This window comes from Poecilia latipinna, unplaced genomic scaffold (assembly GCF_001443285.1).
Source record: "Poecilia latipinna isolate Pla-1442-1.1 unplaced genomic scaffold, P_latipinna-1.0 Scaffold1065, whole genome shotgun sequence".
NCBI classification, from domain to species: Eukaryota; Metazoa; Chordata; class Actinopteri; order Cyprinodontiformes; family Poeciliidae; genus Poecilia; species Poecilia latipinna.
Window position 1 is genome coordinate 11,057 of NW_015113681.1, and position 23,099 is coordinate 34,155.

Here is a 23,099-nt window from a genome sequence, read left to right on the forward strand (position 1 = left end):
ATTGTTTTATCTTTAGTTTTTATCTATTTATTAATTTCTTTTTATTTCTCTTTCTCACTGTTTACGTTTTAATGATATAAAGCCCCCCGGAAAACGTCTCAGTTAAACAACGTTCAACTAAAGTCCTACGGGGTTTAGAGTCCCAGTTGATGGCGTCTCAACTAAAAACCTAGAGGTTGGAGTCCTTGTCAAACGGTGTTTTTGACTAAAGTCCCAGAGGGTTAGAGCCCCAGTTAAACGACGTTTAACTGAAGTCCTAAAAGGGGTGCGGGTTTTAATGTTTTTATCTTTTTTAATCTTTTTCAAAATGTCTTTCTCTTTCTCAATGTTTATTCAATGTCACATGCTGTTTTTATTTTAATTATGTAAAGCACTTTGAAATGCCTTGCTGCTGAAATGTGCTATACAAATAAAATTTGATTGATTGATTGATTACTGCTTAGTCTTGGTAAGCCTGTGTGAAATGCAGCCTAATTTCTCTGTTCTTAGCTGAGAGGAGCGCCACCTAGTGTGTGGCATCCTGCTGCTGTAGCTCATCTGCTTCAAGGTTTGATGTGCTGTGCTTTCAGAGCTGGGGTTCTGCATACCTCAGTTGTATTGAGTAGTTATTTGAACAGCTGCTGCCTTTATGCAATTTCAATTTAGTCTGTCAGTTCTCCTCCGACGTGATCAGCAATTCATTTTCTGCCATCACAACTACTACTCTTTGTAGGTTTTCTGTCTTTTAAAAAAAAATAAAAATAAAAATTCTCTGTAAACCTAAGAGATGGTTGTGTGTGAATTTATCAGTTTCAGAAATATTCAAACCAAGCCCATCTGGAAGCAGCAACTGTCCAATGTTTAAAGTTACTCAAATCTAATTTCTTCCCTATGTTGATGCTTCGTGTTCGTTCAAACACCTATGGATCATAACGAATAAAATGCATGAATGGAAAATGACACAACTGACCAGCAAGATGCAAATCTCATAATCTATAAATCACCACCCGTCAGCTCCCCCTCCAAAAAACCCCAAACAAGAATCAAGCTAAAGTTAGTTAGCTAACAAGCTAACTATAACTATTTTCTGATTTACAAAAGCAGTTATCTTCTTGGAAAGTGGGTCAAAACTCACAAAATAACATCACCAGAATAAGCAATCATTTCAGCTAAGTAAATTTAAATATGGCATAATGACATCACAAACAACCTCAACATTTATACTTTTGCTTCTATCAATTAGCGTAGGTAGCACATCTACCTTCTGAAATTCTTGATGTCAGTTTTTCTCCCCCTGTACATCAGTGTTTGCTTGCTCACATGGTATTTCTTAAAACTTTCTTGCCACACATACATTCCTGCAGCACTTTCGAAAAGAAAAACAAAACAAGAAAACTTCATTGCATTGATTTCCTGCTTCTCTGTGACCAGAAATAGCGCACTGTCGGGTCCCTAGTTGACGCTTCTCTGTTCCAGACAAGCAGGTGGTCGGTGGGGGGGGGGCACTGGCAGGCTGGGAATGGAGAGAAGGGGAACCGACAGCGAACGAGCCTGTGAGAGCCTCCCATGACAGTCGGTCCCAGACGAGGTCAAATAAACAACGAGCCAGTGAGCAGAGCACAGAGGCGTGCCCTGATCCTAGAGAGAGAAAATAGAAAGACAAAAAGAGAGAAAGAAAGAAAGAAAGAAATGAGAGAGAGAGAGACAGTCAGAGACAGAGAGAGAGAGAGAGAGCGAGCGCTGAGGAATAAGATGACACAGCATGCTGAGGGTTTGGATGGGCTAATGAGTTTGGCTGACATTCCTGTGTAATGCCCCCACCAGACAGATAAAGGGACACTCCTTTTTGTTATATAAAAAAAAAAAATCAAGTTTTTTTATCTTTAGGAGAACAAGTCTGTTGCTTCTTATCGCATCAGAGCAGCTAAAAGGTAATTACGTGTGATGGTAATAGACGCTGCAGCAGAGAAAACAATAACGCTGCTGCTGTCCACAGCCTGAACTGACTGAATCTGCTGGTTTCTCCACGCCAGCCCGCGGCTACATGGAGGCAGCATGCAGTTCAGAGCCGAAATGAAGAGAGATGAAGAGGCATTAGTAATATCGAGTATATTCGTCGATCGATATCCACTTATGCCGCTGTTATAGGTGTGTCTGGGTGAAGTTGCTCCTCCAGTGACCCTGTTTTTTTCCCCTTCTTTATTCCTTCCTTCCTTTCTCACCACCTCCTGCTTCTTTACTTTACTCATCTTTCTTTACACAATCCAGAGGGTCTGTACCAGCTGGGCGGTCCGCGCTGCGCCCCTCAGAGCAGCATTGAAGGTTTGGAGGATGCAGAGGTGAGTGTTTTCTTCTCTCCTCTTTTTTTTATTTTTTTTTATTCTTTGCTTTTGTAGCATCTCTCCCTGTTCCTCATCCTTCTTTTGTAGAGGAAATGTAAAACCCACGTGCTGCTGCTGGTGGTACACGGTGGAAACATCTTGGACACGGCAGGCGGCGACCCGAGCACAAAGGCTGGCGACGTGGCCACGTTGGCCTCGGTGCTGGAGAAGGTGACCCGGGTGCATTTCCAGGCCGCCGAGGAGCATGTGATGATCAAACTGGTGCCGTGTCCGGCCGTGTGCGCCGAAGCCTTCTCTCTGGTGTCCAAGTGAGTAGCATCAGTAGCACTGTTGCTTACCCTGACGTCACTTACAGCTGGTTTTATTTTTTTCTTTACGTGGGACCTTACAAAAATACTCATATTCCCGAAGAAATAGGGAATCCCCAAAGCGTGTTCTTAGGGGAATTTTGTGAATCAATCCAATTTTGGGTTTTTGAAGGTTTCATTTTTGCAAGATCTGTATTTCTTGTGGCCAATGCACTCCTTGGGGCACAGTCTTGTTTCGTGAAGCGGGTTTTACAACTTTTCTTAATTTAGACTTTCGGTTCTAGTCAACTCTGTGACTCTTGAATGGAAGATGAGTGTAAGGGCCAGTGTAAGATTTATCTTTTTAAAATTACAGTCATAATTTTACGAGGACTCAAACACAAAAAATACAAACAACGAAAAAACGATGTAAATGAGGAATGTTGAGCATCTTGTTCATTTTTACTTTGGTATAAGTTATACAGATAATACTTAATGCTTATAGAAATACTTTTAACACATCAGCGTCAAATTATCATCAGCAGCCTAACTTTGGAACGATCATCCAAACATTTTGAAGACAGAACGACACAGATTGAACTGCTCACCTCAGATACTGATAACTGGTTTTGTCTCGTAATTTTAAGATGTTTTTTTTATGGAAAAATTGTGAGTTTTTCTGACATTGTTGACTATATTCTCATAATATACATAAATCTTTGTAGCCTAGTACTCCATCATACAACTTGCTTGAAAAATTGTTTCTGTAATGTCTTTGTTTAAAAAGAGCGAGCAAGAAAAGGATAATTTAAAATCAGAAACTGGATCTGGTATGAAGAAATCTGAGATTTTAATTTAGTCGCTGTTTTTATATTTTGATGTGGGAAACCACTGTGAGGCTGTAAATAATTGCAAAGTGTTAGTAATCAGGCCATTCTGTCAGTATCTTTTAGAATCCATACTTATTGAACTCATCTGTAAATCCTACAAGCTTTGCACATCTAGAGAGTGAATTTGTTGCTCGTTCTTCTTTGAGTAGCTCAAGTTGGTGAGATTAAGAAGATGAAGAACTGGGAGAAGGTCAACATCCATCTCAGTCTTGAGTTGTTTGCTGATTTTAAAGAGGCAGTATTACATAAAATCCACCATATTATAACATTATTCCATCATCAAAAACACATTAATTCGTTCATGTCTGAGGAATCCTCGAATCTCCCGTGGCAACCATTTGGGGTCGGTCTGCCTTCACGTTTGCTCTCACAGTGCACCCCTTCCCTGTGACTCCCCCTTTCAGCTCCTCCAGACTAACAGCAGCAATTAGCAAACACCTAAAAATGGTTGTAAACGTCATAATGACAAGCAGTGTTGTGATGTCACACTGGAGGCGGAGCGTCAGAAAGAGCAGGAGCTCCTCAAAGAAACAGACACCCAATTTCAAGGTCTCAAATTACAAAGTCAAATTTCTTTTGAGTTATGTTTGATATAAACAGCATTTTTATGAATGAAACTAGCATTTTGACTTGATTTACGAATGTCACTTTCTGACTTTATGCCTCAGAAATATCACCATTTTATCCAGTATTCAAATTGTCTGAGGTGTACCTGTCTGTAAATGCTTTTCTAGGTTGGTGGAGGCCATACAAACTATTTCAGGATGGGAATAAGTTATCTTTTATGTATTTTAATGCAAATAAAAATTTGCTGGGGTCTCAATTTGGGTACAAAACCAAAAAAAAAAAATCTTAAACACCAGTTTTTGCCACAGGCTTTTTTGTGAACAATTTGATGTGGAAATCCAAACTTCCAAGCGTTTAATAGGATAATATGATCCGCCCTCCGCCTCGTGCCGCGGGAAGGAGAAAACAAGCCGACACGTAGCTGCGGGCGGTCGCGATGAAATGCTCAGCCTTTTCACAGAGGATGAGAGAACAATGCGACATTGTAGCTCCTGCTACAATGTCAAGTTTTTACATGACAAACTAGTTATTTATGTCACATAATTCCCAAACATTTAAAAAGCAAAAAGAAGACACTTTTAGAAACGCAGTCCTTTCCCCAGATCTGGCGAAGTGTGCCAGAACAGTTTCCTGAATGAGGAACTGGGTCAAACCTGATGATATTTCTGTCAGAATCAGGATCAGCATGCAGCCCCGCTAACAGATGAACACCCAAAAACACGGAGTCAGTTTGTAACTCTGTGCTTTTCAAAAAAATTCATGTTTTTTCTCTAGAGTTGACGACCTGTGCTCCTTGTGTCGTCCACTTGGCATTCACATCCATATTTATGGACCAGAGTCCACTTCAACGAACCACAACCTTGGATTTTAGCCAGATCAGAGTTTGGTTTTTTGATCTGGACTAGACTTCCTAGGCAAACAAACTAGAGTTCGATTAAAGTGGACTAATCAGGGCTGGTGTGAATGCATTCTAAATCACAGAATAATGAACAGGAACCAGAAAACATCAAGAAGCTTAGGAGACAGATTTGTATTTACCTTTTTTTTTTTGTTGTTGTTATTTCTCCTTGTCAGAAGGGACGTATTATTTAAACACAAACAAGTCCTTCAGACAGATCCATTTGAAAGCCTTTGTTGTTTTATTTTCAAAGAAAACCTCTGAAATACTCCAAACAGCAACCAGCACCCTGACGAGGCTGACGGTGACCTTGCTGCTTGTACTATGAATATTAGCTTTACTCATCCAACATGAAAAAGTTGCGTATTTAAATTGTACTCTGTCAAACACACAAATTGAATCTATTTTCCTACCATCTTGTTTGAGTCACTGCTTGCAAAATGTATCAAATACCCAAGTCTTTAAGAGGAAATAAAAAGTAGTCAAAAAAAATGTTTTATTAGAACCTTTTCTGCACACCAATTTAAATATTCACCACATTACCTGACTTTGGAGAGCCTTCAAACATCAGGGAGCAAACCTGCCAAGATAACTGGGGAAGGGAAGGGCAATTGGAAAACTTTATTGATTAAGACCTCGTAAACAGACAGTGTGAAGATAATTAAAGTGCAGAGGAGAATCCTTATTTCTCAAAGTATGTTGAACATTAATTTCCAAACGCTTTTAAAGGAGAATTATGTATTTTCCAGGCACATGGTGCCATTTTATAGCACAATCAAGTCACTATGTTACGTTCAGTTGTTAAAAAAATCCTACATGTATCAAATGTGACTTAATAGAAATTTAACTTCATAATTTTATGCCTTGAAATTGGGCCTTTGTCTCTTTAAAAACTCCTGCTCTTTCTGAAATTCTGCCTTGAGGATGTCATCCCAACATGGCTCCTCTATTAACCCTTTAGCAACGTTTTTACCAGTGTTGCACTGAGAATGAACTCAGCAGATATACCGTTCCACCCAGTGTTTGCCAATTGCTTCTGGCTAGTCTGAAGAAGCTGAGAGTAGGAGGAACTTTGTCCTCAAAGGCGGAGCTACGTCCATCCAGGCGTTTAGCACTGCTGAATGGTTCCCATGGAAAATTTCTCAAACATGCATGAAAGAATCAAAGCAACATTCCAGGTATATGTTTGATGAGGGAATAACTTTATAACATAATATAAAGCTATAAATGTTTTTTTTTTATTTGTTAAAATGTGAATGACCTTGGATAAATACTTAGATTACAATATATTATCAATTATTCCTGGATTCTTTGTAATCTGTCTGGTTCATTACATACTGCCACTTTGCATTCAGGTGTCATTTGTGTATAAGCTTTACAAAAGAGCTTAATTGTTGATGTAGCGAAGGCAGCTCCATAGTAAACAACAGTCGCCCCAATTATGAATCATACACAAGTGTAACACAACACTTGTGCTCATTGCAATTATCTCTGTGAGCTAGTAGTGTGCATGTCTGGGTCATTCAGATGTACAAGAGGTAAAGATATGTCTGTATTTATCTGTTTGCTTTTCTTTCTCCCAACTGCTGCCTTTGAGGCGGCTGCTCAAGTGTAACTAATGATTTCATTTTACATTCAGTGTCACATTTCCCAGTGGTCACTGGTTTTATCTCTGACAGCGTCAATTAGTTTTCGCTGCTCTCCAATTATATGCTGAGGATGTTTTTGTCTGAAATGTCACCAATCACCTCGGCTGACAGAATGTATTTGGATTGTGACTGATGTTGGTGCCGAAGGCCAGGAATGTGAAAAGGCAGCAGAGCGGTGGGAGAGCGCGGCAGCTTGACATCGACTTGGCTTCTTGCACATCTAGATGAAATATTCAAAACAACAAGCTCCCATTGGATCCAAGCAACTGTTGAGCTGCTGGCACGCCCGCCGGTTTTCTGTATTTTATTTGTCAGGACACATGGGGCAGAACTTAATCTGTGAACGATCAATTGGATTTTATTGAAAATTATTTTTGCACTAGAAAGCAATCACGAGCTACCAAAGATGTATTATTGCAATCAAAATGCATCAAATTTATTCAAGTGTTTGCTCGTTTAAACAAATAAAAAATAAATAAGAGACGTAGAAATCAACTTTCAGCAGATAATTTTCTCTATGTTTTGGCAGGATTTCGTGAACATCGTCAAAGTTGCAATATCTTCTACTGTAAAAGCTAATTTGGGGTAATCATAATCAGTGCTTTCTTCAGTTTCCAGATCAAGGATTTGTGTAGATTTTACGATTTTTCTTCTGAATGCATTTAAGGAATTAGGGTACCTACCTACTCTGTTTTTTTTTAAGCTCTCTAGCTCCAAAGTGAGTGAAAGCATATGAAAACTGCCTAGACACAAAAAATACACAGTATGCACAGAGAAGGGCTATCCACAATTATTGACACCCTTGGTGAAGTAAAACAATTTTTTAAAACGAATTCCTCTTTTATTGCAGTTGCATGTTTTAAAACTCAAATATTAAGAAAAATCTAATGTCTATTATGAGCTTATTTATTCAGTGTGAAAACAAATATTCCAAATAACCATTTCACAATGCAAAGATGAAACATTATTTTGAAGAAGTATTTTCTTATTAATTTTGGCTAATTTAGAATATTCATAACCTTTTGGGTGGATTGATTTTTAATCTATTTAACAATTACCGCAATGATCGATAATTTAATCATTTGGGAATATAAAAATGAACATAAACATTTTGCTGTATCTCTTTTAAGTCCAAAACTCTGTAAATTTCTATATTAATTGTCTAAGAGTCGCTGCACTGTGCTTTTAACGCTCTGGCCTTTACCCACATTTATCATAGCTGCTGTTAGCTTTAGACGATGGGACAACTTAAAACTTTTTAGGGGCTTTTTTTGTAACTTAGTTGCGTAAAAATATAAGCTCAACATTATTACCGTAAAACATTCCCCAGAATGAGATTTTAAGAGACTGAACTCTAGTTTAGCGTCCGCTACAGCATGAACGGCCTGCTCCTTTTGGAACTGTTCTAAATCTAAAACATCATAAAAATACACAAAAATGTTAAATTGATCACCGTAAGCTATTATTTTTGCCCAGGCATCACATACTGTGAATAGAGTTCAGATGACGAGGTGGGCTACGCCGTTCGGATGGTCATGTCTGTGTCACATCACTTTCATTTTGAAACATTTTTGTTACCTTCCATATGTCTGTTTATTTGTTAATATCTGATTGTTTTTTTATAGTTATTATTTTACATTTATTTTACATAAACAACATGTATTAAGTCATTCTTATTTGACCGTTCTCTATCATATGCTGTATATGCTTCGTATCATAATTAATTCCCAGTTTAGTCCTAACTTCCACACAGCGATATGCCTAAACAGGCAATTAAAATTCTGCTGACAATGGTGTGGTGGTTTCACTCTCCAGTTAAGTTAAACAAAGGCTACATTCCTCCACAGATGGCTGCTGATCCTGTGCATACTCTCACAATATGTGCTGTCAGTGGGCATCCGTGCACGCCCACACACCCCACACACAACACTCAGTCTTTTGTCAGTTAGCTGTGTGAGCTCTAATGACAGTGTTGGGCTTGTGGGTGTTCGGAGACTCATTTATTCGAATGCCAACATAAACATCTAAGGAAAAGGAATTGTGACTGTGTGGATAATTCGCTCTCAGTCTGGGTAACAGTTTGGCTGAAAAATCACACCTCGGAGTGGATGCGGCAAAACCTCTTCGCACCCGAGAGACAAACTTCCACATAAACAAACTCTGGAGTCATTTCTTGATTCCTGATGTGTGCTGGAGATTCTTATGGACAATGAAATTGCCTTTCTGCTCGTGTCGTCCTTGATGGTGTGCTTGGAGAAGACGTAGTTTGCCCCGGGGGGACGCGGTGGAGCTCGTTAACACGGCGGCTCTGTCGGCTTACAGGATCATACCTAGCGGTGACGGCCGTTAGCCGAGTTTCAGCACATTTGTGATTCGTGAAATACTTCCCACACAGAATCAGTTGGAGCAGGAGAGAGATGAATGTTTTAAGTGCATGTATCATTATCTCTTTCATTTTTTTTTCCTTTCCTGTTGGGTTTAGGTTGTAGCCTGTCATAGTTATATCAACATCAGTGGTTGGATTTTGAAATATGCAAAGAATCATGAAAGAAAAAACAAGTACAAGGCTGCTGAAAGCAGAGTTAAAGGTTGCTGTGATAACCTTATGGATGAAACTCCTAATTTGGGAATCGACAGCTAACTCAATGGCCACCAAACGACCAAAACAGTAAAGATTAAATCCCAAATGTGAACAGATAGGATGGAGAGTGATGTTCCATTTTGTCAGAAGAAATGATCTTACAGGCAGTAACAACAATCAGGCAGCAGCTGAAAAATTGTTCTTCATTTGGCTCAGACACTATAAAACAAGACTTCTGCTGCCTATTTGAAAGTAAACGTGTATGAGGAGAAATGTTAGAAACAAAGAAGTTATTTCATTTTGGAGCCACTCTTCACTTCAACTTTTTTGCTGCTCGTTTACACGACACCAGTGACCAGAGCCTCTCACAATGGCACTTTTTCAAACTGGGTCTCAGAGTGAAGCTTTTCCTTAACACACCCTGCAGAGGTGTTAAGTTCTCTGCCTGTGTGAAAGCACACATTCACAGAACGCCATGTGGATTATTCTACAGATGGAACAGGCAGCTGACAACCAAAAGAATGGTGGCTAGCATTGTGCTGCGTTGCGCAACTTAAACTGTTCAGTTTAGCTCAACAATACGTGTTACATGATCACTTTGATTACTTTTTAGTGGAAGCTAGTGGAAAGTGGAAGGGTCAAAATTACAGTGCCATCTAGTGGCCTGTCATGACAACTACAGCTGACTTAAAGGATCTTGGCGGTGCCATCTAAACGTGGAACTTTTTCCAAATCCACACCTGAAAATACTGGCAGGTTCCAGGCATCATTCTTGTGTAAATTTAGCCTTAGTAATGTGGTTGTCATATGTCATGAGACATTTTGTACTAATGGGGAAAGTCAAAACCATGTTAATCATGTTATCTTATTTCTTCATGCTCAAAAATAACAACCGTGGTCAACTCGATTGTCCAGCCTCCTCTCTATGTTTTGGGTTGTTTTTTTGGGCTCACTTGAAGCCAAACTTCCAGTTGTATCACAATTCTAAGGCAGTAAGAAAGTCTATTTTTGATGAATGAAAAGAAACTTGTCCGGTTGAACTGTACTTCCACCAATTTCACTCGTTTTTTTCTGAGTTTGGTCTTTGGGTGAAGTAAAAGTGCTCCCTTCATCCTTTTCTCTGTTACCAAAATCCAGATAGACATTCATTTAAGATATTTTGATTAGAATTGTCTTTTCTTCCAATACAACAACCAATTATCTCTTTTCGACAGTAGACTGTCATGTTCTGCGATTCCAGAAGAGATGCTATTATCAGCATACAGTAGTGCATTTCAGTTTTAAATAGGCGTGCTTCTAAAAGTTTTTTTTTCTGACAGAAGACTTTGTTTTGAAGTTTCTGGAGAGGCTGGTATTATGTATTTTTTTAAGTTACTTTCGACATATGCCCGCCCTTTAAAAAGCTGTAATGCATCAATTATTAGTGACAGGAAAGATATTTGTTTTTGCAGTGTCCGTTTACTGCCAACATTTCAAGAGAATATCTTGCATTTCTATATTCCCAGATTTTCTGCCTTCTCTTATTCATAGAGTCCACATATCTGTCTCCTCAGTGCCTGACCTCGGTTCAGCTCTCTGAGGCAGTGGCTCATTATTTCGGACCCTGGTGGCTGGGGACACGCTGCGGTTCCTTATTCTGGTTCCTCTTTTAAATTACATAGACTGTGCAAAGTGCCATTGCTGGCCATATTAATTGCTTATAAATCATGGCATGCTAAGCCAGCCTTTACGAACCCGAGGCGGGGGGGGGGAAACAATCAAGCAGACTTTAGAGTTTTTCGGTTTGACATCATGTGGCAGCAGGGCGGCATGGCGGCAAAATAGATTAAATCTCAAGGTTATTCAGCATGAGATGAGGCTGATTGTGGTTTTAATCGGCTCACTTGGCTTTATCATTAATGAGCTCTTCATCATCACATCGCCATAAAACTTAGAGGTGGACTTTAGAAACATTCTCTGTGTGTTAGGCTACCTGTGCTGTAATCACAGGTGTTATTGACTGAGTGTGCAAGAGATTGTATCTCTGATATCATTTGATCTGAGATCAGCTCTCAAGGCAGCTAATTAGTTTTTTCTTTCTTTTTCAAGCATTTTTTTCAACTTTTCCCTCTTAATAATTCTCAAACGTTCACCTTACAATTGTATTTATTTTCCATAAACAAATGTAAAAAAGTGTAAAAGTGACCACAAGGCCGCAGGGAACAGAGTTGCTAACCAGTCATGACGTTGCATGTGGAACGTTGAACGCAACACAGTGGGTAATACAAGGCAAAACGAGACAAAGAGAGTGACAACAACGTCTGCAGGTGGAATTTGAATTCATAAAGGGAAACTTTATGCATTTATTTATCCAGTAAGAAGGAGGGAGGAAGGAGAAATGTTGTCTGCTGGCAGTAGCTTGGAGACTTTCATGAAACAGGCTCTCAATGGAGAAATTTATCACAGTGGAAGATGGCTGCTTCTGACAAAGTCTGTATTTTTAAATACTAGTTTTAGGTTATTAGTTGAGACAGGATCTGTTGCTGGACTCCAGTTTGATGCTGCATACAGTTTTATGAGACATTTGAACATTAGCACACTGTTATGGTCTGGCTCTTAAACCATAACAAATAAAAGGGAAGCAACGCATGGGATAACTTAAAAGGGAATTTATTTAATAAAAATTCTAACTGATTGAGGAAGAAAGGGAGAAAGGGGAGAGAGTGGCAGGGAGAGAGAAAGAATGAGCTGCTTAGTCAGAGAAAATGGTGCATCTTAAGGTGGATCTGACATCATCTGGAGACACTGGCCAGCTGCCTCCACTTCCAATCAGCACCAATTAAGGAGTCCAAAACATGGATGTTAGAGACCCAAAGGAAAAGGCCTTGGGCCGTAACAACACTAAACAACTCTTCAAGGTATTTTCTTACCTGATAAACGTAATTGTCAGTGAAAGCAGGTGCAGATGCCTCGGTGGTCTTGCTGTTGACTGGCTACCTGACGCAGCCACAGCATTATCTGTGCAGTGTATTTATCCTTCAGCTTTAGGTTATTCTGTCTGTTAAAACTAAGTGTGCATTCACACCATCCCTGTTTGGTTTGGTTTTATCGAAATCAAGTCTAGAAAGTCCAGTTTGTTTGGGGAGGTGTGAATGCCCAACTGAACTCTGACACGGACCAAAAAGGTCAACTGAAAATGAGCTAGTTCTCCCTAAAAACTTCGGTCTTGGTTCGGTTGAACTCTGGTTCTAAGTGGACTGGAGATGAGCAGGAAGCATTCTGGGTAAAAACAACCTAAACTAGCACGAGAGTCTAGCGCTGGCCTGAGAAATCATGATCTTTTAGCAAAGACAAGACAGAAGTCCACTAAAATCTGATGTCACTCCATTTTTATTTACATTTTATGAAGAAGGAAGCTGCGCTCTTGTCTTCAGATTTTTTGTGTCATTTCCTTCGGTGGATCCTTGTACAGTGCCACACAGGTGAGGAGGGGGACAGGGTTCTCGAAGGGTTTGGCTTATTTGACACAATTCAGTGTGAAAGACAACCGGACCAGCTGAAAGTGTAACAAAGCATAATCAAACCCAGTCTACCGGACTATCAGATGTGAAAACGCCCTAACAATCATAACCAAATATTGACCACACTTTTAATATATTCCTGATAAAAATGCATTTTTTGTCAAGCAAAAAGACAATCTTCTCTCTCATTATTATGAAATTCCCAAAAGCATCATTCTGATATGGTGGCACCTTCCTACTTTAATCAAAAGGCAGTTTTTGGAAAACAAAAGTGGATTTAAAAACCTTATCTGTTTTGAAAAATAGTATAAACACAGACTGAATTATTTATGCTTTACACTTAAAAAATAATTATGCATTCTATGTCTCTAAAACACATTTGCAATTTAAACAGCAATGCATCTGATCACTTTTTGCAATCAGCTTCTCCTGCATATTACCATGAGGAGATAAAACTAGGCTAATACATCATGCACACTGCTGCTAGGATTTGTCAGCGTTTCTCTTTGACCGATAAACCCTCTCAGAGGGCTTCGAGTTTGGTTTCTGCAGCCCTTTAGAGAACATTCTGATAGACGTGTTCTTGCTTTAAAAAAAAAAAAAAAAGGCACAATGCAAAACAAAATCCAAACTGCACCATCTGGAACAGAAACGTTTGCTTGACTTCACAGCCGCTGCTTAAATGCTCACCAGTCACAGAGGAAATAATATTTTAGAGCTTTAAGATAAAGTCCATCCATTAGACGCTGATGGAGTTTGGATGATACACTGGAGCCACCGGCTTAATAACGTTTTTGTAAATTGCTAATGATGATGATATTAATGGAGACCATTAATGCTGTACAGTCTGCAGTTCTTCAGCTTTTTTTTTTTTTTTAAACTCCAAACTGAACTACAAACAGATTTGACAACAACACTATGACTCTTCACTCACTCCCCCAGATGTTAAACAGCAGCTGCAGATTTGTAAGGAGAGAGCAGAGACACTAGATTTAGATTCAGAACAGTGACGATGGAAAGATGCATTTCAGTTTACGGTGTCAGTTTGACAGTGAGATAAAACGATCTGAATCTCTTTCTGCATTTCAAAGAACTTAGAAAGACATAATGATGAAGTGATACGGGAAATGATGGAATCAGAAGCCACTTTATTAACCACTTTAATAAGATCAGCACAGAATGGGATGAATCTGTTCTCAGCTCTGACATTTTAAACCTGAGGAACTAATGAAAGTTAATTTGGGTTTTAATTGCAAGTTAAAATCAACAGAGTCCAATCTGTGGACCGGAGGTTATTTCCTGCAATAATAACATTCTGAAGAAGCTCACCCTTTTCCCATCCCACATACAACCAAACTCGCATTATGAGTGTGAGTGAGTTAATTTTAAAGTTGCAAAATCACACATGACTTTCAGCTTCTTAAGCCAGTTTTAGCATTCTGCCATATTGTCGCATTATGCATGACGCAAAATTCTTTATTAATCTGACTAGGCCTGTCATAACAAATTTTGCTGCATGATAAATTGTTCCAGAAATTATTGAGATAAACAGTAATATTGTTTTGAGACCATTTTCATATAATACATTGATAACGGCATAATAATGCAAGTTTAGTCTCTCAAAGAACAAAAAATTTTAATTTTGTGCAGAGCACTAAACACTGGAACTGGACGATATTCTAAAAACCCAAAACACAACAACCAAAAACAAAAAATAAAATGGAAATAAAAACCACACACATGAATAAAATACATTGACGACTCTGTAAACAAAATTTCCCTTCAGAAAATATTAATCATCAGAATGGAAATTATCGAGCTAATTTTAGTTTATCAAGCAATTAATTGATTAACTGATTAGTTGCTAACAAACAATTAAGCAATTTGAAATTCATTGATTGCAACTAATAAATTCCTATTTTTAAAGCGACCTTACGCCCCTGTAGGCTATACCGCCCCAGGCAGTGAGCCATATCATATAAGTGTTTTTTTTTTTTTTTTTCCCCATTATTGACCACTTTGTGTTGGTCTGTGACATAAAATCCTGATTAAATTCCCTGCAGTTTGCAGCTGTAATGTGACAAATGGTGACAAAGGGTACGTTTACAAGGCACAAAGGTTTGTGCGTTAGGTTGGGTTATTGTAGGAGACGTGACACCTCAGTCTGTGACGGTTTCATGTTGTAGCTTCAAAAGTCTATAAATGAGTATTTTTCCGTCCTCGACTCAATGCATGGGTTTGTTTCTGTATGTGTTTGAGTCGGCCTAAAAGAAATGTGAGATGTGACGCCACTGAAAAGAGTCACTGAATTATAGCAACACCTTTAAAATGCTCACTTTGTCCAGCTGAAAGCGCCAACCTCCTGAGGTAGCACAACACACACACACACACACACACACACACACACACACACACACACACACACACACACACACAAACACAAAAAAAAGTCAGTAATTTCAAACCCTCCTAAAGCTCCAACCATTTTCCGAAATGTTTCAGGTCTGCTCTCGGCAGGAGATCCGGCTGAACGGAAATATCAGCACTGAGTGCTTGTAAAGCTCTTGATTATGGAAGTTGGTAAAGCTGTGGGACTCCAGTCCTCCAGTCTCCTGAATGTTAGCGCTCACGAAGAACACAAAGAAAAGAAAGAGGAGGCAGCAGGCTGTGGGAGTCACACTCTAAGAGGTTGACCCTTTTTTTTCCCCCTTTATTTTTAGGGGCCGCTTTGATGCCTGAAAATAGAAAATGTAAAAGCAATTTTTTTTTTTTCCATTTTCACAAACAAATGTTTCTACGCTGACACACAACCGCAAAAAAAAAGTTGATGCGCATTAATGAAATGAACCTTTAGACATTTTCCGTCACATCAAAGTGATGTTAGCATAGCTTTTTGACGTTTAACTCATTAAGAGTAACATAAATTAACAACCTTATAAATTAATTAATTATTGGTTATCTCCTGGTTGACACGCCTCTCTTGCAGAAGATGATTACTGGGGAATAAAATAAAATAAAATTACTTTTTTCTCAAAATTCTGACTTTAATCTCAGAAAAGTGAAGACAGAATTATGGGATTAAAGTTAGAATTCTTTTTTTTTTTTCTAATTATTTTTTGTACCCTCTTAGCTTTTTTTTTTTTTTAAGTTTGTCATATTTATTTATTACTGATGTTGAGCACTTTGTTCCAGCTGTGGCTGGTGTTAAAGTGCTTTATAAATAAAATTTTTGATGATGATAATGATGATGATCTTGGTAACTATAACTTTAAAACATTGTCATTTTTTTTTTCGTTTCCACACCATGATTGTCCATATCTTTTGGTACCGGAAACATTTCCTAGTAACTAAATTGATGAAGGAAATGTGTCACAGTAGAAGTTTTAATGAAAGGATCAACCACAATGAAGAAACCGGAAGGTAGCTTGCAAAAATCCAAAATTAATTGTCTAATGAATATTACAGCCACATCATTGAAGAGCATTAAAGTATGAATGGCTCTGACACTTCTGATAGTGCATTTAATTAAATTAATGTACAGCAGGGGCCACCTGTTATTAAGACCTGAGGCAAAGGTCGAGTCTTAATTCCAGAGATACAATCTCAACCCCTTTAACGCTCTTTGCACTAAATAAGCTGAAAATAATTCAGTGCTGTTGGCAGAGCCATTTTAAAAATGAATCATGTTGCATTAAATGTGTTATAGTTGGACTCTATAATTTTAACTACTCTTAAAAATGTTGTAAGATCAAGCTGTGACAATTTAATACAGACAAATTTGCTATTAGAAAAAAATGTTTTAAAGTTAAGAGGTTTATCATTAAAGGAGGTCATTATGTAAAATCGACTTTGAGCTTCATATCATGTTATAATGTAATTTTCTGATCAAAAGTGCCATTTTTTGTTTTTCCCATACTCTTTACAGAGTTTCGGAAAGAGTAGGAGCTTCTTAAAGAGACAGAAATCCAGTTTCAAGGTGTTAAATTGCAAAGTCAAATTTATTTTAGGTTTGAAGTTATGCTTGTCATGATTTGTAGTATAAGTGAGGTAGTGAGGGAGAACGCAGGGAGGACCCAGGATGAAGATGAAGATGATTTAATAATGAAATAATCCAGACGGAACAGAGGAACACAGGAAGCAACGGGAATGACAGAGATGCACACAAGACGTACACACGACGAGGATCCGACAAGAGACAAAGACAACAGTTGGACTTAAATACACAGGGAGGGTAATTAGTAAACTAGACACAGTTAGAACCAATCAACAGGGAGGACAGGACAGAGACTCACAGGGAAACAGGACTTAACACAGAAAATCTCAAAATAACTACACAGAAAAACACAGATCACAACAATGCTTGATATAAATAACATTTTAATAACAACTGATAGTACTATAGGTACTTGCTTGTGCTATAAAATATCACAATGTGTCTGGAAAATACATAATACTGCCCATTTAAGAAACTTAATTCATTAAAACAGTTGTATGGTAACATTTTAATGATAATATGTCTTTTTTAGTGCATGTAAATTAGTTCTGCTGGAATTTCTCTCACATAGATGTTTCTCAGTATATAGTATGTATAGTATATAGTTTCTCACTTAGTTCTTTCAGGTGTATTAGCTACTAATTTGGGAAAACAGCCTGCTCTGGAACAGGTTAGTTTCAACCTGTGTTACCATCGTGACAGACTCGGGTAAAAAGTGAATCAGCTTTGTGATCCTGAAAATCCCCAGTAGAACTTTAAAGTTCCTGATAAGTACTGATGTGTAGTTTTGTTTTTGTTTTGTTTTTTCCCCCACCAAGAGTTTCTACAGGTCTACTGATTCTTCTTACTTTTATTTGCACTCAGAACCGTCATTGGCAAACTTTCTGATGTTTAATATTTGACAATTAGATTGGTACAATGCATGTGAATACAGACACCTACATTAGCAATTGTCAAAGGTCCAGTGCTGGATCTTGCTCTTTGCTCAATGGGAAGTTATTCCCACGTTATTTTTAAGTCACAGTCAAGGTTATTAATTTATGAAACAGAGGAACAAATTCTGTAAGCTTTCTCTGCACATGGTTAAATGGAACCACACAGAGAAAGTGTATTGAGCCAAATGATTAATTAATCACATTAAAACAGAGAGAACAATACTTTTACCTCAGATTATGCTTCAGAATTAAATAACCAGCTATTGTGTCTTTTTGGTGAAGTGTACAAACAATGTAGTTGAAAACAACAACAACAGATAACCCTGTTTTGGAGAGGAAAAGGCTGTTCAGGAACCCCGGGGGGCACAAAATATTGTTTCTGCCTAAGAAAAACAAGTCGACAGCAGGAAACCTCCAGACCATGACACAATCACAACACCATTATAGACCATGCAATACTGAGACAGGCTTAGTACATCTTTTTTTTTTTTCTTCCCATCTGAAAACGTTCTGACTCTCGCATACCAGGTGCTATCTCCGTTTTTTATAACAAAAACTGGCATATGGATTGTTAGGATCTTTAAATATAATGAAATAAATCAAAAGAATTGCAGGTTATTTTTCAGATTCAATTTGTTGTTTTTGTGTCACATGTTCAAGCCAACAAAATGGCTACATATTAAGTATTCATTACTGTATTTACCTGTTTACTACCTATAAACAGGTATATATTGCTGGATGCTACAGGCTATATAATGTAAAATAATCACTATAAACAAGCAATAACTATGAACTATGAATATGTAAAAGAAGTAGCCCTACTACTTGGGGGTGTGTGTGTTAGGATATGTAGATGTTTGAACTTTTAGTTTCATTTCTGTTTGTTTCTTTGCTCTTCCTTTTTTCCTTTTCTGCGATCTCAGCATGTCCCTTGTCAGTTCAGTCAGTCTTGTTGTTTTTGGATTTGTTTATTCAGATGAATGTTTCTTTCTGTTTACTGATTTATTAGATTTAAGTTTCTTTCCCCTCTCCTCGTTTCTCTTGGTCTTGTTTATTTTGTTTTCCTCCTCACTCTCTACCATCCTGCTCCCTGATCCCAGCTGCGTCCCTTCACCTGTCATTAGCTCTTCTGGTCACTTCTACCTTTCCCTCAGTATTTAAACTCCTTTTTGCCTTTCACTCACTGCTGGATCACTCCGTTACCAACAGTGTGCTTTTGTCTGTTTCATTTGATTTTTGCCTGTTCCCTCCTCTGTTGCTCCTGCTTTAGCTAGCTAATTGTAGAAGATGTTTCTTTGTTTTCATCATTAGATATTTTTTCACTTGGATCCCTGTCTGTGTTTTGGTTCAGTCAAATCACCAGTATGGTAAAAATGAATATAAAAACTAAATATGTCTGAAAATAAATACATATGTTTTATTTGTTGTCAGTTTTGGTAGGATCTGCCCTCTGTATAGTTGTGTGGGAATTTGCTTTATATGTGAAACTAACTGCATTTCCATTACAATTTAACGCAAGTATTTGTTGATATTGAACTAATGTTGGGGGGGAAAAAATACAACATAATTTTGCAATGGCATTGTTTCCATTAAATAAAAAATTTAATTGAAATCACACATGAACAAGCTGTTCACATGATAAGTCAATAAAAATCATGGCAGTGACAGATGTAAACAGTTAAATGAGATATATTCATAATTCAGCCATGGTGTCCATTATCTATCAGCCATCATAGGAAACGTTGGCATCTCATTCAGACAATGGAGCATCAAGCTGTTTATACTTGTGTGCAGCTACCTATGTGACGTTTTAAGTAAATTGTAGTTGGCAATTTTACAGAAAATCTATGGATTGGATGCTGTTCGAATGACACACAACTTTTTATGAACTGTGATGTTGTGAAAGCTCTGGTGGAGTCAGCTGCATATTTTAGAAAAAAACAAAACATCATCCTCATGCTACTTCCTGTCATTGTCTTTGTCATTTTCCCCAGTAGTAACATCCGGTTGTTGATCCCGTGACTCTTGTGATGCAAAATACATCTATTTCGATAAAAAACCCACCTCATTCCAGCACAAAAACTTTCTATTGAAAAAGATGAGATGTTTCAAAATTAGCTTGTTTCTGTTTAGCATATCTTCAATTTGAGCAATTATTTGATTGATGGAAACACAGTTAGTGTTTCACTTCAACTGTTTGCAGTTTAGATATGGGTGGTTTAAGTTAAGTTAGGTGTATATTTATTGATGGTTTCGGATGCAGCGGGGAACATGAGCTCGCCGTCCCAATTATTATTCTCAGTCATCTCTCTCTGAGACGTTTCTACACTCCCTTTGATTCTTCGAGCCTCTGCTCTCAGCACAGCCATGCTTTGTGCATTTTTATTTGCCTTTACAAGCAAATGGAGACGTTTCCGCATGTAAATGTGAGAATACGAGCTTGCTGAGCAGAATAAGTTGACTGAACAAGTTTTACTTCATCTGCGTAAGCATCTGAGGCAAAGAGCTGCCCTCCAACGCAGATCCGTCAGGGTGACGTGGCATCGGGTGTGGAGGCGGACCTGTTCCTGCTTAATGTCATGAAGCCGGAAGTACAACAGTCACACATGACTCGGTTCTTCCCGAAAGATTTCTTAAAATCCCGCAGAAGTACATTTTGTCATTTCTGCACAGTTGGCTTTGACATGTAGAAGTTGTAACAGATGATAATGGAGGTACGTTTTGTTCCCTTCTCCACCAGTAATGGCTCCTTTTAATGGCATTTCAAATTTATGCTTAGATCTGAAAATGAAAACTGTTCCACAGCTGTGCATAGTTTATTAATGGTGAAAAAAGTTAAGTGACTGGTAGAAAGCTGAAAAATAAATATTATGTTCTTCATTCTTGTTTTCATTTTGTGGCCTGTTGTCTCTAGAGCAATTCAGTGACATTTTACCAGTGACAAACATGAAGCTTGTAAGTCCCCTGGAGTTTATCAAGCTTGTTTAATTAGAGCCAAACATTATTAGCTGTGTGATGCCACTGGACCTACAAATAAATACAGACAGTCTAATTAGCAGAACAAGAACATTTCGCTTGTTTTGGGGAAATAAACACATCTGCTGACTTAGTTAAGTCAGACCAGAGGATTTGTGTAAATGCTCCATGATTTTTATTAGTTTTACTTGTATAAAGCCATCTTGTTTTTGCACTGATTGAGTTTTGTGAGGAAAGTCGATTCAATCATTTTTGATTTTCAATAGAAAATCAAAAATGTGTGTGCATTGATTTCTGAATGAAGTGTAAAAATAATATCATCAAAGCAAAATAATTTTTTTACTGTACAGTTGAGAAACTACAATATAAAAATAAAATTTTAAGAAGGAATCGATCATCGTTATTTCCATGCTATATTGATATTTTATCAAACCACTCACCTCTAGATAGCACACCACTTTGTCAAACAACTAGAGAAAATTATGCATGTTGTCACTATCTGTGTTTCCATTACAAATGTGCAGAAAACTTTGTCAATATTCGGCCAATGTAAAAAACAAACAAACAAAAACACACACACACACAATTGCCGCGTTTCCATTAAATAAGAGAAGAAACTAAGATCACATATAAATGAGTTTGTTCACACAATAGAAACATGCCGCGCCATCATCCTCCAACCACTTGTCGTCATCTTTGTGAGTTGCACCAGCGGCAACATCTGGTTGTGGCTCAAGTGACTGGTGTGATGTGAAAAAACTGTTTCCATTGCAGTTTTGTGAAATAAAACCAATTTCAATATGACCAAAAAAACCACCTCATCCTAGAGCCAAATAAAATGACAGTTTTTTTTTCTGTTTTCAAAATAAAGAGCTAATTTATTTTTGAAATGTCCAATTACGCAATTTTATGGTCAGTGGAAACGCAGCTGATTTCTCTGGCGTTTTTTGTTGTTATTTTCAGGATTTTAAATCATAAGAACAGAATGAAAACAACATTTAAAACCTTGCTACACCTTTGACTCACATGCTCGTAACTCTCACTGAATCAAAGATTAATTTAGCTATATTGCCTTTTCATTTTTAGGCTTTTTTTTGACCAACGGCTCATTTTCTCTTAATTTCCAACTCTAATATTGTGTCTTATGCATTTTCTGAATTGATAGAGACATAGAGTAACTCCTTTTGACATTCACTTCGCTAATCCAATTCTCCAAAAGCTCACAGACCCAACGCTGCGTTTGGTTTTCTTTCGCAGCATAAAACCATACAGGTGATTTTATTTTTTTCTCATCTCTTATAAATGTTAATTGAAAAAGTGTCACAACTCTTTACTTTATTTGACTCTTTAGAGCAAATTGACCTCTCGGCTGAAAAGCAGCAGTCCGCAGGGAGTAAATGTTTTGACACTCAGTGCGTCTCTGTAACCTTGGCTTGGTTCTTATGACACCCTTTACGGTCCTCCTCCTCAGACAACATTTTATATATAGTTTCCCTTTGCAGGCAGATTTTTTTTGTCCTTCTCATACTGTGTATTTATTTCCGCTGCTGAGCATACCAGGGCCACTGTGAAGCTGAGTATCTGGCCCAAGGACACTGAGATGCTGAAGAGGCCGGAAATCGAAAAAGCTGACCTTCTGATTGATGGATAGCAACTGGGCAATTGAATTCATAGGGAGTCCTTTTCGCTTTGATCTATTGCTGAATAATTCAAGACAATACAAGGATGGAGAGAGTGACCAAGCTATGAAAAGTAACCTTCCCGTTTTTATTCCCCAATAAAAACCAGATAAACTCCTTAAAATCTGCATACAGAGTGTTGGCTGCACTTTCTGGTATTTGTGGGTTTACTTTACTCAAACCAAAGATTGTTTTTCTTGAAAGTAAAAGCTGAATTTATGTTAAGGCTTTTTACAGATCTTTAGTCAACAAGTTTTCCATACCAACTAATTTTAGCTCTAAATGCTGCCTTTTTGTTAATACAGTAGAGTGATGGTGACAAGATGGCTGCTCAAAGAAACTCTGGGCAAAGTCATCTCTTTAACTTTATTCTCACAATGTGTGTTTTTCTTGGTGAATGCTTGTACTTTGACATGTTAGTGAAGACATAATCTGAGCTTGTTTGTGTTTTATGGTGAGCCCGGCAGACTGTGTTCGACTGGGGACCAAAACTAGGCCTGTCATGATAACACATTTTGTTGGAATTAATTTTGTTCCAGGAATTAATATGACAAAAAATAATATTGTTATTTTAAACTAATAAAATAATACTCTCAAAGGTCAAAGGAACTTTAATTTTTAGAGAATATTTTAACACTGCAACTGGGAAACATTTTAAATATCCAAAATAAAATAAAAAACAAAGCAAGTGAAACAGGTTTTTAAACAATAATGAAAATGTATTATGGGGTCTCTAACTAAAATTGCATATTTATAAATGTTGAATGTTTAGTTTAGACACGGAAAAGAGGTCAAAGTGGCAGCTGGGACTGTTATCTAAAA

The 23,099-nt window shown here is 37.8% G+C and overlaps 1 protein-coding gene and 1 long non-coding RNA gene across 2 annotated transcripts in view; one reads left to right on the forward strand and one right to left on the reverse strand.

Annotated features, from left to right (window-relative positions):
• Window positions 1-26: 26 nt before the first annotated feature.
• LOC106959292 (uncharacterized) lies at window positions 27-210 on the reverse strand. The gene is made up of 2 exons (XR_001427314.1): window positions 170-210; window positions 27-125 (listed from the first exon to the last, which is right to left on the reverse strand). It is a non-coding gene; the product is annotated as an uncharacterized LOC106959292 (long non-coding RNA).
• Window positions 211-1,731: 1,521 nt separating this feature from the next.
• pitpnm3 (PITPNM family member 3) overlaps window positions 1,732-23,099 on the forward strand; it is a 58,673-nt gene continuing 37,305 nt past the window's right edge. The window contains exons 1-3 of the mRNA XM_015051775.1: window positions 1,732-1,787; window positions 2,144-2,318; window positions 2,409-2,629. Coding sequence (XP_014907261.1) covers window positions 1,732-1,787; window positions 2,144-2,318; window positions 2,409-2,629 — 452 coding nt within the window. The remainder of the gene's footprint in view (window positions 1,788-2,143; window positions 2,319-2,408; window positions 2,630-23,099) is intronic.